Here is a 20,449-nt window from a genome sequence, read left to right on the forward strand (position 1 = left end):
GCGGCTGCTGAATAAGACCAGTTAAGTAGCTGAACCCCTCCCCAGATTGGCCAGAGCTCCAGTCGCCGCTTCAGGCATGGGGGCTGCCGGCCTCATCGATATGACCTGGAACTTGCATACCTGAAGGATCTCCTACTTGCCTGACCAGATGAACCCACCTGACCACGATGATCACCTTCAGGGGCCCTGCTTTGGGTGCCCCGTCATCTGAGGCCAGACAAGCGGCAACCTGAGAAAGGGCCTTCTCAATCATGGCACCAAAATTATGGAATTCCCTCCCCAGGGAGGTTCGTCTCCCCCCTTGAGCACAGTTGTCCACCAACGGGTAAAGATTTTTCTGTTTCATCTGGTGTTCCCTTACTGACCCTCCTTATTGGTTTTCAATTGCTGGTTTTAAAGATGATTTTAAGGTCTTTCCATTGTTGTTTGCTGCCTTGAGAAGCAGTCAAATATTTTAAATAGAGAGACTCTGCGTGAAAAGCCAAGTGGGCAGGAAACAGGCTTATTGCTGCTGTCATTCAGGCCCTTCTAACCCACTTTCCCCCACTCCATATGAACTCAAAGCAGCGTCTCCCCTCCCCCCCCAAACCCATCACATTCTACAAATGTTTAAATGCAAATAACCAGACAGTTAATCCACCTGCCATCAAGAGCCTAATCCACAGGGTGGGGGAGAGGGGCAGGGCAGGCAGGCAGGCAGCTCTCCCCGTGATGGAAACTGGCTCAGCCCGGCCACCACGCAGCACCTCCACCGCCTCCCTGATGCAAGTGGACAGAGATGCCCCACTCGGTCTGGAACCGGCCCAGTTTCTCCTTCCTTGCGAATCACAAGCACTGCCTGTGCCTTTAGTCTTCAGAAGAACAGCCCTACCTACAACCCCCACCCCACGCCCTGCTGCTCCTTTAACATAAAGGTCAAAAACCACCCCCAACCTCAGACTCGTTTTAACCTCAATCATCTGGCTAACATTTTGAGAGCATCTTTTAGGAAGCACTGCACACATGCCACACCCAGAATTTGGTCATGGCAGTTCTGACTTGCTTGGCCACTTTTGCTGAAAAACCATTCCAAACAAAGTTCAAGACAGCGCTCCAACTCACGACGGGCTGGCAAGATAGCAGCTGCTGTCACTCCGTTTGGGACGGAGGCCTTCCTTCCTCCCCAGCTAAGAGTGTGTATGCTCAGCCCCCTTTTAGTTACTGGGAAAGACGGAATGTCACCAAGAAATACACAAAGTCACCCACATCTTGGCTAAAACAGCACGTGCCCATTGTGCCATTCTGTTGCTGGTGGGGGCGGGGGAGAGAAAAGAATACAAAACAGGGAGGGGCTGTGGCTTTGCAGAAGAACTTGGCATGCCGAAGGTCCCCGAAAATTGAAAAAAAAAATAACAGAAGCTTCAGGTGGTAGGCAATGGGAAAGACCTCTCTCTGCCTGAGACCCGGGAGAGCCACCACCAACCTGGGTAGACAAAACTGACCTTGATAGACTGATGGTCTGATTCAGTATAAGGTAGCTTTATGTGCGTAACCTACCTCACAGGGTTGTTGTGAGGATAAAATGGAGGAGAGGAAAACAGTGTAAGCAGCCTCAGGCACCCACTGGGAAGAAAGGTGGGGGTGCAAACGGAGCCCCTACCGGCAGCCTCCGGGGCTAAAGCCGCCCTGCTCTTGTCCTGGCAGCCATGTGCCTCTCAGCGAGAGAGGCGACATTCCCAGCAATTTTGAAGCCACAAGGGGGGAAAAGCAGGCGGATGAGCAGGTGGGAGAGGCAGCGGCGCTGCAGGCAGGTGGGGACAGGCCAGCAAGCGGCCGGCCCTCCAATCAAGCCGGGGAAATGTCCCTCCAGGAGTCTGGTGGTTTGCCCACGTGTCGCGTTTCCCCAAATTTCCCAGGGGAGAAACCAAACTTTTCATAAGAAGCATTTCCACCATTCTGCAAAAGAAAACAGTACTGCTGGCAGAATGTGCAAAATGTGCCAACCTCTGCTAAGAAGCCGGAGGGGGCCCCTCGGAGGTGCAGAGAGAGCGCGAGAGAGAGAGCTGGTTTGGGGGACTGAGGGGCCTACACTGGCTCACCCTTCTGCTTCTGGGGAAGAGACGCAAGACGCAAGCTCCTTTTAAGACTGGACCGCAGAGGAGGCTTCTGGCTGGGTGGTGTGTACTGGGGGGTAGGTGGGGGGGCGTGGTTTCCTCCTCCTGCCTTTTAATGGCACCGGTCCTCTTGGGAGGGCAAAGGGGGGAGATCCCATCTTTCCCCAGGCCCGGGGGATCCCTCGCTATGTAGAAACCTCCCTCTCTGTTGCGCCCTATATTTTCGTTATCCTCACCTGATGCAGATTTATCTAGCATATTTTTATACAACTTTCTCCCCAAAGAGCTGAGGGCAGCAGAGGTCATTCTCCCCTCACAACAAATTCTTAATAGTGCATATATACATAATATTTTCAATATTTTTTTTGTTAAAATCTAAATACTGTTGGCAATAATTAATATGTGATATTGTGTTTAATGATAATGTATTATTCAAATTTCAGTATTTTCAATAAAATAAAGTTTAGTTTGAAATCCAAACATACTGCCAGCCCTACCCACTCTATGACAGATTTTCTGTCTTTTGTTTACTGCAGAATTTGTTTTCTACCTTCAGTTCTGATTTTTTCCTACTATGGTAGCACAGGGTGGGTGAGGCATTCTGCAATTCTTCCTCAAGTGCTGATTTGCCTTGCAAACGAACATATTAATGTTTGTAAATTCCATAAATATGCTGGATAGTACAATTTTATATGGTAAGCGATTAACAATGCTTTTCATGCTATTGAATCCGTAAAAGAAGTTTCAGCTTGACCGAAAAATATTTATTGCCTCATTTAAAATTTCCCTAAAATTTCCGTTCTCCCCCGCTTCCAAAAAATGGGGGGGGGGAATGGAGAGTTCTGCCCCCATGGCTTCCAAATTTTTGGAAACTTTGCATTTCTGCTTTCAGATCACTGGTGAATAAATTAAAGCAGTCCCAGCCCTGATGCGGAGACCAGCGGTATCCGGCAGCTCACTTCCCTCCATGGCAAGGACTGTCCGTTGGTTCATCCTCTTGGCTTCCTGTCGTTTAACCAACTTTTGACTCCTAGCAGGATTCCCGCTCTTATCCACGAACTGCTAAGTTTACTCAGTGGTCTTCGGGAAGGGACCTTCTCCACATTCATATCACCCATGGGATAACCTTATCCACATGCTTGTTAACTCACTCTAAAAACTCCAAAAGGTTGGTAGGGCTGGAGTCCCTTTCGAAGGATGCACACCGATTTCCCCTCAGGAGGCTCTGTTCCTCAATGTACTTAATAACTCTCTCTTCAATGAGATCTCTGCCCTCCCCCTGGGCACTGCTCACCCTGCACAGAGAACAGAGCTGGCAGCTCATCGACTGGGGCTGCTGAAACGGCTCCTCCCAAACAGAAAGAGCAAATCAGCAGGATCTGGTCATCGGTGGGCCCCAGGCATGGCTAGGATTGGGCAGGACTGACGGCCGCTACAGGCTCACCTTTTTATGACTGTATCTAATAGCCACAGGTTGGCCTCAAGCAGACCGGCCAGCCTCTATAATGCAGCCAGCCATGGCTACCATTTAGGACACTGCAAACCTAAAGAAACCCCTAGGTTAGCAGAAAAACCTTACTTAAAAGGGAAAAAACTAATTTGGGATTAACCCTCTCTCCACAAGATTTTAACAGCATCATTGGGCTTATGTGCGGAACATTTTCCAGCTTTACCTTTTCATGAATTTCTTGCGTGGACTGCGCATCACAAAACGCGACCGTGGCAACGTCCTTCAAGATAGGCATTTCTACGGTGCAGTCCCTGCCATCCAGCAGCGCTACCAGCGGGCGTGGGTGCATCGGCCCATTCATGATTGGTGGTCGAATGCCTAAAATAAACAAAGGGAAAAAATACTGTTACATATGCAAGACATTACTTTTCAAAGTAAGACGGAGACGACCAAATATTTTTTTCCAGACAGGTAAAAGACAAAGTTTCCAGAAGGAAAAGGAGAAAATTGAGTTTTTAAAAATAAGCCTTTGGTTGAATTCGTATGCTGTGACTTATTAGCAAACAGCAATACAGGAACTGGTCCATAATCTCAGCTCCTGTGCAGCAGGAAGCCATGGTGGTGCTGCGCCTCACAGAGAGCATTTTTTCACCGCCTCAGGCAGTGCTGGCTAGACCAACGCGGGCTTGGCGGTGGTCACTCGCCCGGTTCCTGGAGAGCCCCATAGCCACCCCCAAACACTCAGGTGGTGGCCCAGTGCTCCCTACCCCAGCAAACACAAGCCCCACGCCCACAAGTGGGGCAACCACGGGCAGGGAGGCTCGGAAAAAATGTTGTGGGCCAATAACTTTTGAGGGCTTGTTTGTGAGGTTGCTATCAAGCAGATGCTTCTGCTCTCGTCAAATGGCATTTCCAATGTTATTTATTAAAAGGGCAGGAGGCAGGATTCAGGTCTTCCCACGTGTAGGGCCTCTGGCTCTGAAACAACTATTCACTTGCTGCTTACAGCGACCAGATACAAAGGCCGCTGCAAACTGGAAAGGTGGGCGCAGGTGGCTCCCCTGGATTTCTCTGCAGACAGGTTCACACACCCCTGCCACTCTGTGTCATTCTCCTCCCTCCCATTCTGTACCATTCTCCCTCTGTTACTCTTTTTACACATCCTTAATGCCAACTCCCTTTTTCCTGTTCCATTCCTCTCTTCTCATCCTCCCCCCACCCCATTTTTAGATTTTCCATCTCTAGTCTCTGCCCACATCTGCTGCCTTTTATACCCCCGCTTCTGCAACAGCACATTCTGCCTGCCCTTCACTCCTTCCGATTCGGCTCCTAGAAAATCTACTGGGCTCCTCCATTTCACAGACCTTTTCTGCCCTGGGTTAAGTGGAACACCCCAGTCAGCTTTAAGCCAATTGGGCAACATTTGTCAGTTGGAAAATGGCCACAAAGGCTGTGCATTTCGCAGGCTTTTGCAAGTACAGAAAACTGTATAGTCAAAACTCAGCACCACAAGAAGCTCAGTGATTTATTTTAAATCCCTATTTCTGGGGGGGGGGGGGAGAAAAGCATTTAGAAACTTTCCGTTTCGTCTTTAACCAGAAGAGACAGTTCCGGGTCATGCCAGGCGTGCCCTCCCACTACCCCAGGAGCAGGCAGAAAGCATTTCTGTTCACACGCGGGGAAGGACAAGGTTGCCCTCCTAAAGCAGCATTATGGGGGATCCTTTCTCGAAAGCCTCCCCACCCTCGAGAGAGGGCTTTTCAAGGGCGGGTGAGAAAGGCTCCTGTATGTAAACAAAGCCACTGTGTTTGCACCAGTCTGGATTCCAACCCCCGGTCCCAAATCAAACCTTCCACATGACAGGATCTGCAAGAACACAGAGGCAAAACACAGTGCTCCCCCCGCCCCAACCAAAGGGTTATCTTTGATGCACAATGCTTCCGCGATGGTTTCTTGGACTACAAAGTCAAAGTTCATTCTTAAAACTTGCAAACTAATGCCAGACCTCCATGACCCCCTACCAACCTGACATTTCTTAAACTGGGGTTCAGTTTCAGAGTCATTAATTCCACTTGTCAGCTATTTACAATCTTCAGTACTGGGAGACCGCAGAGAGGCCTGCCAGTCGGTCCAAGTTCTCATTCGGCCTCCTGCAATCTTGAACCAAAGCTTTCAAACTTCTTATCCACTGGCTGCACTCTCTCTGTATCCAGGAGCGAGTTCAATTTTTTTTTTACTAAAAATTAAAACACACACACACAAAAATACAGTAAGAAAACATTAAGGGTCTGACAACTGCAACAGCCAGCAGTTCAAACTTAAAGTTCTCACTGAATCTGCTCTCTGCACCTGCCGGGCTGCCCTCCTCCACGCCTGTTCCACTGACATCAGCAGAACACAAAGATAAACACTTGTCCGCTGCCACCACGTGACCAACCAACGGGGGGGGGGGGGAGTCCCTATTCCGTCCCCAACCGCTGGGGTGAGTCGACACCCACTGATAAACATGAAACTGAGAGGCAAGCGCAAGATGGGGAAACAACAGCAGCCTGGGCATTTGAATGCCTCTTCAAAAAGGGAGAGACATCAAGGCACAGACAGCATTAATCCAGACCAAGAGGAGTGGGCAGTGCAGACAGCCGAGGTCTGAAAGGGTCTCTCTTGTTAATATCGCAAGAGTGAGATTTGTCAGCAGTAAGAATGTGGTTCATGCGCATTCTCCACTACCTAGAACAGTTCAGTAAGTCCACAATAAACAAAAATAGCTGGGAGATCTCTTTGGTTTTAATTTTAGTAGGGACTCAAGGAGAAAATAACAGAAAGCCTAATGGAGCTACATCAACTGAAGATCCAGTGAGAAGCCTTAATTTTGAATTTGCAGATTTGTGGAGTTTAAGCTAGGGCCTTAATGGTTGCTAAGTGAATTACTTTAACTGCTTTTAATCTGCTAGCCACTGCTGAAACACTTGCTACCTTGCAACTACACATTTCATCAGTAGCCCAAGATCCACTTCCTTTCTAAGCGCCGGCTAATATTTTAGGGTGCTGTTCTTGCCAATTGTCCTTCCTGCAATCATGAAAATTTAACAATATTTACGGACAGGCAATATGTTGAAGACTTCAGTGAACGGAGAACTCTTCACCAACTACTTTTAAACATTTCCTTAACTGAAAGATGTGGAAAGATTTTTACTGTGGTCATTAACAGTGAATCTTTTTCTCACACAGATATCTCTGGTTAAAAAAAACTTAACCTTTAAATATTCGCATGCTTAATGAATATGAAGACAATTCACAGTGGGTAGCCGAGTTAGTCTGTCTGCAGTAGTAGAAAAGAGCAAGAGTCCAGTAGCACTTTAAAGACTAACAAAAATATTTTCTGGCAGGGTATGAGCATGTCTTATATGAAGACACTAAAACGCAGGGTGGGTTTGATTTAAATCACTAGTCAGTAAGACTAGATTTAAATCATGGTTTTCTACACAGATTCGTTCTTGCTGGTATAATCTTAATATTGCCCAACTGAGTCTCTTTTACAGCCTGCTGCCATTATAGGTTTTCTGCTCCAGAACCTCAGGCTGTACACACAAAGATCCTAAGACTTGTGGAGAATTCTGCTCAAAAGGTTTCCCCATCATTTTTACTGTTTGCCCTCCTTCCTCACACTGAGCTCCTAGTGCAGATCTATTCCATTCCAATCAATCTTCTATTCATTGAACTTCTTGAAACTTAGCACTTAAGATGTAAAGGGTTGATTCTGTGTACATAGATTTGCAAAGGAACAATGGGATTAAGGTCTTTTTCTGAACTCTGTATGTTTATGTTTTTGCTGTGAAGAAGAGGCATGTTATCTCTGCAGACACAAATTCAGTTTTGATAACTGTAAAACTAAGCATCTGTGATAACATCTTCTAGATAGAAAAACTGCCCAAAATAATATTACAGAAATCTCTGGAAGAGCATGACATTGTGAATGGATTAATGGAATTCATTAACCAAAAAATTTAAATGAATATACAGCCTCATGCTACATGATTAAAAACTAACCCTTATTTCTTGATGAATAACATTTGGACTATAATGTATCTTAAATAGAAAACGAATATTTTTTCCTCAAAAAGCATTTAATTTTAAAAAATCTGATCTAAATTTTTAAAAAACCAATTTAAAATATAAAAATCTGATTTTTTTAAAATTGATTTTCACCCATCCTGCTTAAGAGAATAATTTCGAACAGCTTAACAAATAGCATCAGTGACATATATAGAAATCCTGCCTCCAAATCTAAAAACAATTCGGGTACCCTGTGCAGGGCAGAAGAAGTGAGAGACCCTACCGTTACACAGAATTGAACTGATTACTTTTCTAATTTAGCATGAAGATTAGAGAATAAGGCATGATTCCGCCCCCGCCCTCCGTGGCTACATGTCGCCTGACAATTCTTCACTCCGGGGTGTGCATTCAAAACAATTACGTAAACTGACAGATCATCCAGGTTTGTTAATCAAAACCTCCAACTCGCAAACTCAATTCTGATAATCACCTTTGGACATAACTGTACAATCTTACACACTATGAACACATGAATCTGCCTTATACTGAATCAGACCCTTGGTCCATCAAAGTCAGTACTGTCTACTCCGACCGGCTGTGGCTCTCCAGGGTCTCAGGCAGAGGTCTTTCACATCACCTACTTGCCTGGTCCCATTAACTGGAGATGCCGGGGATTGAACCTGGGACCTTCTGCATGCCAAGCAGATGCTCTACCACTGAGCCACAGCCCCTCCCCAAAACCCAAACTTAGTAACTGCAAATACACATGAACACATGAAGCTGCCTTTTACTGAATCAGACCCTTGGTCCGTCAAAGCCAGTATTGTCTACTCAGACCGGCAGCGGCTTTCCAGGGTCTCAGGCAGAGCTCTCTCACATCACCTACCTGCCTAGTCCCTTTAACTGGAGATGCTGGGGATTGAACCTGGGACCTTCTGCATACCAAGCAGGTGCTCTGCCACTGAGCCATGGCCCCTCCCCAAATGCTTTTGCCAAATGCAACAGACAGCTGCTCTGACAGCCCAACTGCAATGTAGACACTGTTTTTTTAAAGCTACATTTCTTACAGACTGTTTTGGAAAAATAGTAGTTTTTAAAGCAATACCATCTGAACTGAGTAGACTGAGAAACGCTGCTGAGAATCCTTGTTAGGAAGCGCAGCTGTCTGCCAGGTCTCAGTTGACCTCAAGAGATTAACCTCTCAGGACACCAACTCAGTAGTTCTATGATTTGCAGGCCCAATGTCTGACCTACCTTTCATTTGCTAACATCTGTTTGCAAAGTCCTTGTAATTCTTTATTTTTTCTGTTTTCCCCTCAAAACAAAATCTTGAATTCTCTTTTTTCTGAAAAATACATGAATGCGAGAAAAGCACAATACTCGTGAGTAACCCTACACATGACAAATCCAAGTATGCGAATCAGATTTATAAAACAGCAGAAAGTTTAATTTCCATATGTCTAAGATATTTCCGTGAACAAGGGGTCAGAATAATACTTCCAATACAAGTCTCTTTTCAAAAAGCTGGATTCCTTTTAAATGTCATTTTCAGGATGCAATGTATCAATACTGCTAAAGACAAATTAATTTATTAAGCAGAAGGTACCAGCAGCCAGAGACCATTTCAGATTTATACGGAATCTGTTGCTTTGGTTACAACATGATGGCCACTCTGGAATGTGGCATTATTTCCCCCCCAATCTATTCACGTATATGTTTTTGAAATGATGCAAAATCACGCTCGATGGTGCCCCATGATCTCAGCACACCTGAATTAGGTGACACCACATAGTCTTCTACGTAGGTCAAGTTAGCAGTTCCTTTCTGGTATACTTATGAACAATGCCAGATAGCTGAACCTCTTCTTTTCATACAGTCTATCACACAACTACATTTACTGAGTTGTATAGATCAGCCTTTTATAAGCCAGGAATCGCTTCCACCGCCACCTCAGAAAGTGTATACCTCTGAGATTTGCTATTCATTTTGCAACTGGAAAAACTGCACAATTGTATCCCCCCCCCCCCAAGGCTGGAAGCGCTGCACTGGCTAGCCATCTTTCCCGGCACAATCCAAAGTGCTGGTTCTCCTCAAAAGGTCTGTCTGGATCCATTCCAATCTGGTTCCAGGCCTGGTTGTAGGACTGAAATGACCTCGGTTGCCCTGGTGGATGATGCAGTGGGAGTTGGACAGGGGGATTTTGACTGTGTGAAGTTTCCTGGACCTCCCAGCAGCTTTCAATACCGTTGATAATGGAATCCTTCTGGACAGCCTTTTGGACAATCCTTTTAACTGACGACACCTAGGCCCTTTTAACTGAAGACACCTGGGCAGATGCTCTACCACTGAGCCAGGGCCCCTCCGTGCGATGCAGAGTATGAACTCCTGAAGACAGACACTTGGCTAGTATTAAACTGTTTCTTTAGCCCACAAAAAAACTTTTCTAAAGGATATTGCTAATAACTTTTAAGCGTGAAACAGTCCAAAGAACTAGTTGCAGGCCTACATCAAATCATGATGCATTTGAAGTAGTGTCCCAAAATTCTGTCTGAATAAAAAAACTATGTGGATACAACTTGCTGGTTTCTTAATAACACTAATTAAAATACAAATCTTCTACATTTTTACACTCAGGTGTTCTAATTGATTTATTTGAAAGAACAGTTATGTGCTGTCAAACAAAATGTATTGAAAATGCTTACTGTTATAGGAGAAAAATAGGGCCAAATGCCGTTTTTGGCATTAGCCTACAAAGCACATAGGGGCAGAGGTCCCATTTTGCAAGTGTGGTGAGCTACGGGGTTGGTGGGCCCCCAGCTGTTTCATCCAACGACAAACCCAGAAAAGGTGACGCTGCCCTTACAGAAGCCGGCCAGCTTGCCAGTTTCAGAGATGCAATTAATGTTTTCAGGTGATTATTCCTAGTAATTGTGTGAGAGAGACTACGTATGTTTCCTTAATTTGTAAACTGTAAAATAAAACTGCAAATACACACCACAATCCTAATCAGGGGCAGACTAGCCTTTTAACTTAGGCAGAAAATATCCCACTGAGCCACTGCCTGGACAGGCCACCTGCAGCCAGGAGCAAGCGCTGCCAAGGCCCCGCAGGGCCCCACACAGCGCTCTGCTGACTGGGCCCAGGGCCGGAAAAGCAGAAGGTAAGCTGCTACCTGTTAGTTTGGGGACACAGGGCAGAAAATTTTCCAATGCTCTATTTTCCCGTTCAAAAATTTCCATCCCACATATGCAAAAAACAGCCTGTTTATCTACCGCTGTTAGGGCGGTGGTGCTACAGATTAGTCTTGTTAGAAGGCTTGTACATGGTACATTTGCCTTTTTCTGCTAACGTGGATTATTTAAATTGGAAAATTTCACAGAAATCGTTCCAGAAAATATTCCAGTTCAGACTTTTCCCAAGGACCCGCATCACTGCCTGTCGCTGGCCAGTGGGGGGCTTTGCCAAGGGAGGCCATGGGGCTGGGCTTGCCCCCCAGGGTCATTTTCACCCCCCAATCGAATAATAAAATCAAGTTATTAATTCGCCCAATTGGCTGTGCCGATCAAATCACAACCAAAGCTAAAACTCGTATTGGGATGTCATGTTCCAGGAACACTAAAATTTGCTTCTCAACAGTTTTCGCTGCCTTCACGTTTTTTCTTATATTTGAACAACATAAGGAAAAAATGTTATCTATTTTATTTATTTTGTTGTAAAGATACTTGTAAAAACTTAATTTTCACATAAAGCTTGAACTGGTTTGAATATAACAGTAAAACTACATTTGATTAATTTTTTCCAAGTCAAATATTCCCCTTCCAAGTATTTGCTGCTAATGGACCATAAAATTAACCTAGAGTACTTAAAAAAACATTTTTTTAGTAAATATAAGCCACTGGAAAAGACAATCATGCTAGGAAAAGTTGAAGGCAGCAGGAAAAGAGGAAGTCCCAACAAGAGATGGATGGACTCCGTAAAGGAAGCCGCGGCCCTCAGTTTGCAAGATCTGAGCAAGGCTGTTAAGGATAGGACACTTTGGAGGACATTGATTCATAGTGTCGCCATGAGTCAGAAACGACTTGACGGCACTTAACACACACATAAGCCAAAACACACGTGCCTAATTGGATCCCATGCTATTTAAGGCATCCTAAAATTGCAGATTTTTAAAAACTGAAAACTCCTATCATTGTTTCTCACCTAGCCAACGTAGCCTGACTGATGAGGGGGTAGGACTGCAGCTCAGAACGGACCAGGAGTTTGTTTGTGTGTGTGTGTGTGGGGGGGGGGGGGCGTCAGGGAAAATCCAGCCACCTTAAACAAATCCAAGGCTTCTGGGCCAGATGAACTGCAGCCGAAGACAGTAAAGGAACTTGCTGAGGTACCGTCAGATCCTCTCTCTGACCATATTTGAGAAATCCCAGAGCAACAATGAGGTGCCACATCAACAGATGTTGCCCTGATCTTCAAAAATGTAGTAAGGAGGATCCGGGAAATTTTGCTGTGACTCGGATAGCCGGAGAGATAGTAGAGCAGATTATAGGGCAGTCTGTAAGCCTTGTGAAAACTGTGCCGTGATTAGCAGAAACCAGCCTGGATTGGTTAAGAATAAATCCTGCCAGACTAATCTTACCACGTTTTTTAGTTTATTAGCCTAGTGAATCGTGGCAATGTGGCAGACCTTATATACCTTGATTTCAGCAAGGCATGTAACAAGGTCCTCTGTAATATTTTGGTTAGCAGAGGGATTCAATGCAGCCTTGATAACACCACCATCAGGTAGCATCCTAAATAGTTGGAGAAAAGGACTCAAAGAGTGTTTCTCAGAGGCACTTCATTAGGTTACCAGTTTGCTTCCGAGGCAAATCCAGAGTGCTGATTTTGACTTTTAAAGCAGTGTACCGTCTAGGAGTATACATCCAGGAATGCCCATTTCAGTGTTATATCCAAATATTGTGGTGGGGAAAAACGCTGTCAAGTCAGAGCCACCTTACAGCAACCCCATAACAGGGCTGGTTTGACCATGCCTGCCTCTGCGTAATGACCCTGGCCTTCCTTGGTGGTCTCCCATCCAAGTATTAACCAGGGCCGACCCTGGTTAGCTTCCAAGATCTGACAAGACGGGGCTAGCCTGGGCCATCCAGGTCAGGGCATATCCAAAGATACTGCTAGTAAAAGACTGTTTGTCCAAATTATTAAGTATTTTCATTACAAAATCTGTGGTTCCAATGATCAATTTTTAGTCTTTTTCTACTCTCAGATGGAAAAAAAACCTAAGATACATGGGCTAAGGTGACACAGGGGGTGGCCGTTTGCAAGTCCCCCTTGTGCTGGACTACTCAGAATTTTTGCTTGTCTCAATCTACGACATACAGGCCTGGATCCAAAGCAGTGCAGGCACAATTGCACTCTCCCCCATGCAGCCTTCTTTGCCCCCCCCCCAATTGTCCTGCTTAGTATCTGTAGACATAAAAGAAGTGTATGTGTGTGGGGGGGAATATTGGGAGTGTGGAGCAGGAGGGGAGAAATTGGGAAAAATCTTTCTGCTCTTCCAGACAGGAAAAAAGAGTTTCTATCAGAGGAACTGCCTTAAACTTCTAGATTTCATAAATATTCCAACTAGCACAATTAAGAAGAAGAGTTGGTTTTTATATGCCGACTTTCTCTACCACTTAAGGAAGAATCAAACCAGCTTACAATCACCTTCCCTTTCCCACAACAGACACCCTGTGAGGTAGGTGGGGCTGAGAGAACTGTGACTAGCCCAAGGTTACCCAGCTGGCTTCATGTGTCAGAGTGGGGAAACCAACCCGGTTCACCAGATTAGCATCGGCTGGTCATGTGGAGGAGTGGGGAATCGAACCCGGTTCTCCCGATTAAAGTCCACCGCCCCAAACCACGGCTCTTAACCACTACACCACGCTGGCACTCCAATTTATGAAGAATTCATTTTAAGTTGAAAAAGCAGTAAAATAAATTTATTGTTGATAAGGAAAAATTTGTGGTATATATTTCAATCCCCCCAGGGGGGTTCATGGACTCAAAATTTCTGAAAATTTTACACATCCAGAAAAATTGCTGTGGGCCCTCACCTGTGCCAATGAGTCTGGGCAAGGCCCTGCCTCGAGGAGGCACCTTCCCCCCCCAGCAACCAGCAGCCGATCTGGCTAAAGAGGAGAGAGATTTTTGTGACCCCTCCCAGCACTGGACTCCAAACTCTGGTTTCTACACGATTCCTTCAGTGATCTGAGACTCCAGGGATGTGGGGTGGAAAACATCCCATGGAAAATGCTCCACATAAAATTTTGTGAAATGAAAAAACGCTTCATTCCTCTGCAGAAAATTTTCCATTTCTGAAGACTGATTCATAAAATTAACAACAAAGCACGGATGCCACCGCTGATACAATATTAAGCAAGCTTGGCAGTTTCAAAAGCTATGATTTTTCTGGTGATTATCCCCGGGAATTGTGCGAGAGAGCACAAACGTTTTATTGATTCAAAAACAGAAGGAAAGGAACAAAACCACAAATACACATTATAATCCAAATTTTAAAAAATCAAGGTATAAATTGCCCTGACTAGCTGTGTAGACCAAATTAAAATCAAAGCTAAAATGCTTATGTCTCCGCTCACATAGTGTAAGGAACACTGTAACCCCCCAACCAGATATGGAACTAACAAGTAATGCAAAGTGACGTTATGGATAGTGACAGTAACACCGAAGCGCGAGCGCACACACACACACACTGTGACCTCCGTGGGCGATGGGGAAATTCTGCTGGAACCGACAAGAGGGCAAACCAGCAGGCCACCCACTATTTATTCTGCAGGGGGGTTCTTTGTGTGTGCTCAAATTAGCGTGTCAACAGTTGGTCTTTGGGCTTTATGTTTATATTTTTTGAAAATGTAAAGTACATTTTAAAAGTAGTATTCCAATAAAAGTAATTCGCACATGAAACAATTTGAAAGACAGCATGGTGTCGTGGTTAAGAGCGGTGGTTTGGAGCGGCGGACTCTAATCTGGAGAACCGGGTTGGCTTCCCCACTCCTCCACATGAAGCCAGCTGGGTGACCTTGGGCTAGTCACAGTTGTCTCAGCCCCACCTATCTCACAGGGTGTCTGTTGTGGGGTGGGGGAGGGAAGGTGATTGTAAGCCGGTTTGAGACTCCCTTCTTCTTAATTTGCCTGAATATAACATTTAAATCATACCTGACTAATTTTTTTCCTAATAAAATATTTCAGCTTAAGTATTAGTTGCTATTGGTACATAAAATGAACACAGCATACTTTAAACTTTTTCTTTACAAATTAGTAGTCCAAAAAAGCAAAATTAGATCACACTCCAAAACTTTCTGGACAGTTTTCCAATTCCTATTTTTCCAGGAAACCCACATTACTGAGTGACACTTATGCAGGGATATTTTTGCCTGCAGGTCATGTGCCTGATTATTGCCCCAAGGGGTACCTTTCCATGGCCAAACCAGCTGGCTATGGTACCCCACGATCAACCTTAAAACTTTGGAACTCCCTCCCCAAGAAGAATCGTCAGTCTCCCTCCATCGGTGTCTTTCACCAGCAGGTGAAGACCTTTTTATTTCATCTGGCATACCCCCAATAAGGGTTACTGGCCCTCCTTCCAGTGTTGTTTATGTGTTTTAAATTGAATTATTTTATCATTTTAATTGTATTTTAAATTGCTTAAATATTTCATTTTTTATGTCTGTCACCTTGTGGATCCCGATTAGGTGGAAAGGCGGTGTCAAAATGTTATAAACAAACAATATTTAACTGTACAAAGTGGTCTGATCCTGCCTGTTCTACTAGCCTATCTGGCATGATTTGTGTCACACACACCCCTCTTATTTGCCAAAGGATCTGGTGAGTCTCCATCACTCTTAGATAAAGGTGAGCCAGACCTGTCAAAGATGGAAGGGCTGGGGGTGGGGCTGGCTGCAGAGCAAATGGGACAGATGCGGGGAGGGGGCGCAAGAAGGAGGCAGAAGGGCCATTATTTATTAAATCTGGATTTTTTTATGATGTCTCTCCAGAGACCTGCTTGAGGCAGCTTACAAGCAACCCCCTCCCATAAAATCATAAATTATCAATATAAAAACAAGCCACTGAAAACCAGACAGGGCATAAAAGAGCATAAACATATCCGAAAAATAGAATTCAGACAAGAAGCTGACCATAAAACTGCTAAAAACTTTTTTTTTTTAAGTAGTTAAAAATCTGGGTGAAAAGAAACGTTTCGGCTTGGCACCTAAAACACAACACGGTACGTGCCAAGTGAGCCTCCTTTCAGAAGGGAAGGGCATTTCAAAAGGTGCCAACGCTGAAAATGCCCTATCTCTAGTCTCTACCCGCACAGAGAGCTGGATTTGGGGAGATGATCTTAACTGGTGGGCTGGACAATATGGGAGGTGGCGGCACTTTGGGCACCCTGGAGCCTTTTCAGGCCTGAAAGAAAAGAGCCCCCACCTTTGAACTGTGCCCGGAAACAGTAGGGTAGCTGGTGCAGGCCTTTCGGCACTGGGCCCATGGCAACAGTGCAGAGCATGCATCAAGTTTGAGATGTAGTAAAACAATTCTATTTATTGCTTTATTTTATTTTTATCTATTTACTTTATTTATATCCTGCCTTTCTCACAAGTGGGAACCCAAAGCAGCTTACATAGTTCTCCTCAATTTTATCCTCACAACAACCCTGTGAGGTAGGCTAGGGTGAGAGTGTGTGACTGGCCCAAGGTCACCCAGTGAGCTTCCATGGCAGACTGGAGATTCAAACCTGGGTTTCCCAGATCCTAGTCTGACACTTAAACCACTACACCATGGTGACTCCTTCCCTGGAGGTTTTTAAGCAGAGGCTAGATGGCCACCTGTCAGCAATGCTGATTCTATGACCTTAAGCAGATCATGAGAGGGAAGACATCTTGGCCATCTTCTGGGCATGGAGTAGGGGTCACGGGCTGTGTGTGTGTGGGGGGGAGGTAGTTGTGGGTTTCCTGCATTATGCAGGGGGTTGGACTAGGTGACCCTGGTGGTCTCTTCCAACTCTATGCTTCTATGATTTAAAAAACTGTTATTTCCTGGAAAGAGACAATGGAGAAGCATTAGGAGCAATCCTACTTTGGAGTTCCCCACCAGTTGGGCTACTAGAATTGCGGGGCCACTACCCAGCTTACTTAGGGCACCGCACGTTGTGTCAATTGGGGCAGCCACTCTCTCCCAGGCCCTGGAATGAGCACCACTAATCCAGGCACAGTGGAACTGGCCAGACAAAAAGCTCATGCTGGAGCCCACAAAAGGACAAAAGAGGGGGAGATGATGAAGGAGGTTCCAGAGCGAAACTTGGACCTGACAGGTGTGCTGCAGTCCCCTCTTTGAGCGTGACCAGGCCTCCTGTCCCACGGGGGCGGGGGGCAGCCTGGAGCAAGCTGTTTGCAAGAGCCGCCAGGCTGCCTGCCTTCCGCTTCAAGCTCCTTCTCTCTCTTCACCGCCTTTCCCACACTTCACCCTGCGATGCTCCTCTGGTTTCCACTTCTATAGTCCCCTCTCAGAGTTCTACGCTGCGCCACTCGAGACACAACAAGAGCAAACACCCGTTGTTTTGTTACCGCAGAGGCATGCTTTCATTTCCCTGTGATGACCAGAACTGCCTCCTCGTTCTCAGTTATGACGCGAAAGGGAACTTGGCTCTGCCGTAGAGCCCTGACTGACACTGTTTACCACAACTGGTGGTTTACGGTTTTCTGCTCCTCCTGCCGCATCCTGTGTGTCATGCCTTTACTACATTTTCATTAAATAAATATTGGCGAGGGACAGGAGGCTTCAGAATCTGACTGCAGCGCTCCTTCCGTTGCCAGCTGCTGCAGGGTTTTACGGCCTTGAAATACTGCAAGGCCAGAGGCAGAGGGAGGGGGAGGGACACCAGAGCAGCCTTTCAGCCCAGGAAGCAAGAAGCCCCACACAGCCCTTCAGCTGCAGACCCTGACGTGTTTTTCTGCAGGAAATCCAAGGGCATCGTCAGATTACGAAATAATGCATTGCCCCCGGAAGCTGGGGCCACTACTTTTGGTGCATTATTTTTTTGCTGAAAATCTGCAAACTCCAATGAGTTTGTCAATGGACTGACTCACATTTCAGAAGTAATGCTGCTACACATGGAAGAAATTTCATGGCAACCTTACATGCCCTCCTCACATGGAACTATTTTGTCCCGTATATGCTGTCAACCTGGAAAGAAGCTGGTGTTCAGGGGCTGTCCTACTCAAGTGGATTTTAAAGCTTCCCAGCGAACCTTCAGCTGAGTAACCCCCCTGTATAGCAGCACATTTTGTGGTGACCGAACACACCATCATGAAAAATTAGAAATCTCCCTATCTCACACAGCTTGGATATCTATTACTGGTTAGAACAACTTTATCCATAAAGTAAAATTTGCCTTTTAATAAAAACCTTGGAATGTATATTCTTTGTCAAAATTAGTATCCGACGTTTTGTTCGTTTGTTCCCCCCTTCTCTCCATTGCTCCTATGTGATTACTGCCATTCTGTTCCTAAAACGCAGCAACATCCTTCAATCTGCGGCCATTCTAGATTGATTTGTCTAAGACTCCATCGGCAGGCGCAATTGAAGGGAGAAGTGAGACAGAGAGGGGTCTCTGGTCTTCACGTTTTATTTTTTAAAACTATTCCATTGTAGTGAATGTATATACTATATGTTCTTTTCATAGTGTTTAAAAATGCCAATGGAATATTAATAAGGATATCAAACTACATTAGTTAACATGCCCTTCTAAATCATAAAACAAACGCGAGCAGCAATCATCTCAATTATATCTGAGGAACTGTTGTGATTTAGTTTAAGATTAAATGGTTGGATATTTTAGACTACTCACACGCTCAAACTACCTAGACCATGGGTTCTCAACAAGGGGGGAATTCCCCCCCCCTGGGATTTTAGGGTTGGGGGGGGGATATTGGGACCACTATTCAGCGAAGTGTGATGTCCTGTAGATTATGTACAATCTGTAAAACTGTAGTTTGTTTTCTTGAGTTAGGCTGTCTTGGGAAGGGGGTGGGGTTATATTCTGAACAATGGTGAAAGGGGGGAATGGAGCAAAAAAAGGCTGTGAAGACCACTGCCCTACACGAAGGCAGGCTGATGTGAATGTGACAGAACGCAGGAGGATCTTGAGACAGAAGGACAATATCCTACCTGCACTGTAACGCTTTTTAGGCCCTGAAAGACGCCCTATTGGTCGGTGGCAAAACCGCTCCTGGAAACTAAATCGCATTTCTAACTGCAAGGTTTTGTTTGCAGTGCAACCTTGTAGGTTAGACAGACATGCTATTTGGGGTGGGGTGGGGGGGGTGGAGATGGACCCCACTCTGGAGGCCTGCCTGGGAATAGATGGCTTTTTTGCAGCCGCCTTTCTCGCCTTCCCCCCCACCCCCGCGCCCCCACTTTTGACCGGCGCTGTCCGGCACCGCTGCGGCCTGGCTGGCGACCAGCCGCCGGACAGCTCCCGCGGCAGGGCGTCGTGCGGGGGGGGGGGGAGGCGTCGGGCCTGGTCACGGGAGGAAAGGGAAATAAAACACCCCCCACGATCACCACCCCCCAGGAGCCAAGGCTGGGCAGGCGCGGAAGGGGCCCGTCCAGGCGGCCGCGGGGGGGGGGGCCGGGGGGGGCTCTCCGCCGCCGCCCCCGGCAGAGCTGGGGTCTGGGGGAGGCCCGGTGTGTGTGTGTGTGTGGGAGGGCCCTGCCGCCCAGAGACGCCACACCCAGGGCCGAGGCCGGGCGGTGCTCCGCGACCCCCCCTCCCCCCCTCCATCATCATGACCCGTGTGCGTGTGGGGGGGGGGCGCCCCCCCGGAAGGCGGGACCCCCTCCCCGCAGAGCCTCTTCAGATAGGGGCTTCTCCTCCTCCCGGGCCTCCTTCTTCCCCTCCCCCCCCCCCACAGAAGGGCCTCTGCCCAGGCCGGCCTCCCTCCGGCGCCTCAGCACAGAGACCCCCCCCCCACACACACACCCTGCCCCCCTCAGGCGCGGAGGGACACAAAAGAGGCCGCCGCCGCCGCCCCCCCCCCGGGCAGACACCCACCCCCCCACCCACCGACCGAGAGACACACGCACACCACACAAAGGGAGGGGGACTCACCGAGCGGCAGGCCCTTGTTGAGCAGGTGGGAGCTGCCCATCGAGGAGGAGGAGGAGGAGGGAGGCCCCACGGGCGGGAGGAGGCCGCGGAGGGAGGGGGTGGGTGGGCGGGTGGGTTGGGGGGCTCCCCTCCACCCCTCCCTCACCACCCTGCACAGGCCGCGGCGGCGGCGGCGGGCGAGGGGCGCAGTCCGGCGGCGGCGGCGGCGGCCCCGTCGCACCCCCGCCCCCCCAGGCACCCGCCCCCGCCCCCGCCCGGCAGCAGGAGGGAGGCGCCCACAGCAGGCCCCGCCCAGCGCCGCCGCGCGCAGCCACACAACGAGTCGGGCGGGGCTCCGGAACGACGCACGCACGCACGCACGCACGCAGCGTCTCTCTCTCTCTCTCTCTCTCGCCCCGGGAGGCCTCCCACAAAGCCCCGCGGGCGGGCCCCTCCCGAGGCGCCCCGGAACGGAGGCCGCGGCCAGCGCCTCCCTGGCCCCCCGAGGCTGGGCGGAGGGCGTCACGTGCGGGGCGCGGGGCCCAGCCGCTTCCCCCCCACCACCGACCCCCTCCCTCCCTCCCTCCCAGGGCGGGAAGCAGCCCCGGCGGAGCCCCACCCCCACCTCCCCCCCCGGAGAAGGGGGGCATAGCATCATAGAGTTGGAAGGGACCCCCCGGGGCCCGCTAGTCCAGCCCCCTGCACCGT

General features: G+C 47.7%; 1 protein-coding gene across 4 annotated transcripts in view; it reads right to left on the bottom strand.

Moving 5' to 3' along the window:
* CTBP1 (C-terminal binding protein 1) overlaps window positions 1-19,817 on the bottom strand; it is a 29,861-nt gene extending 10,044 nt beyond the window's left edge. For 2 of the 4 annotated variants that reach the window (XM_056861716.1, XM_056861715.1), the window contains exons 1-2: window positions 19,763-19,817; window positions 3,767-3,921 (exon numbers count right to left, since the gene is read on the bottom strand). In XM_056861716.1, the coding sequence (XP_056717694.1) occupies window positions 3,767-3,921; window positions 19,763-19,802 (195 nt within the window). In that variant the 5' untranslated portion in view covers window positions 19,803-19,817. Of the gene's footprint in view, window positions 1-3,766; window positions 3,922-5,568; window positions 5,657-8,850; window positions 8,942-19,762 lie in introns of those variants that run through there. The other 2 variants (XM_056861718.1, XM_056861717.1) reach the window with 2 other exon arrangements.
* Window positions 19,818-20,449: the final 632 nt, after the last annotated feature.

This window comes from Euleptes europaea, chromosome 16, assembly GCF_029931775.1.
Source record: "Euleptes europaea isolate rEulEur1 chromosome 16, rEulEur1.hap1, whole genome shotgun sequence".
NCBI lineage: Eukaryota > Metazoa > Chordata > Lepidosauria > Squamata > Sphaerodactylidae > Euleptes > Euleptes europaea.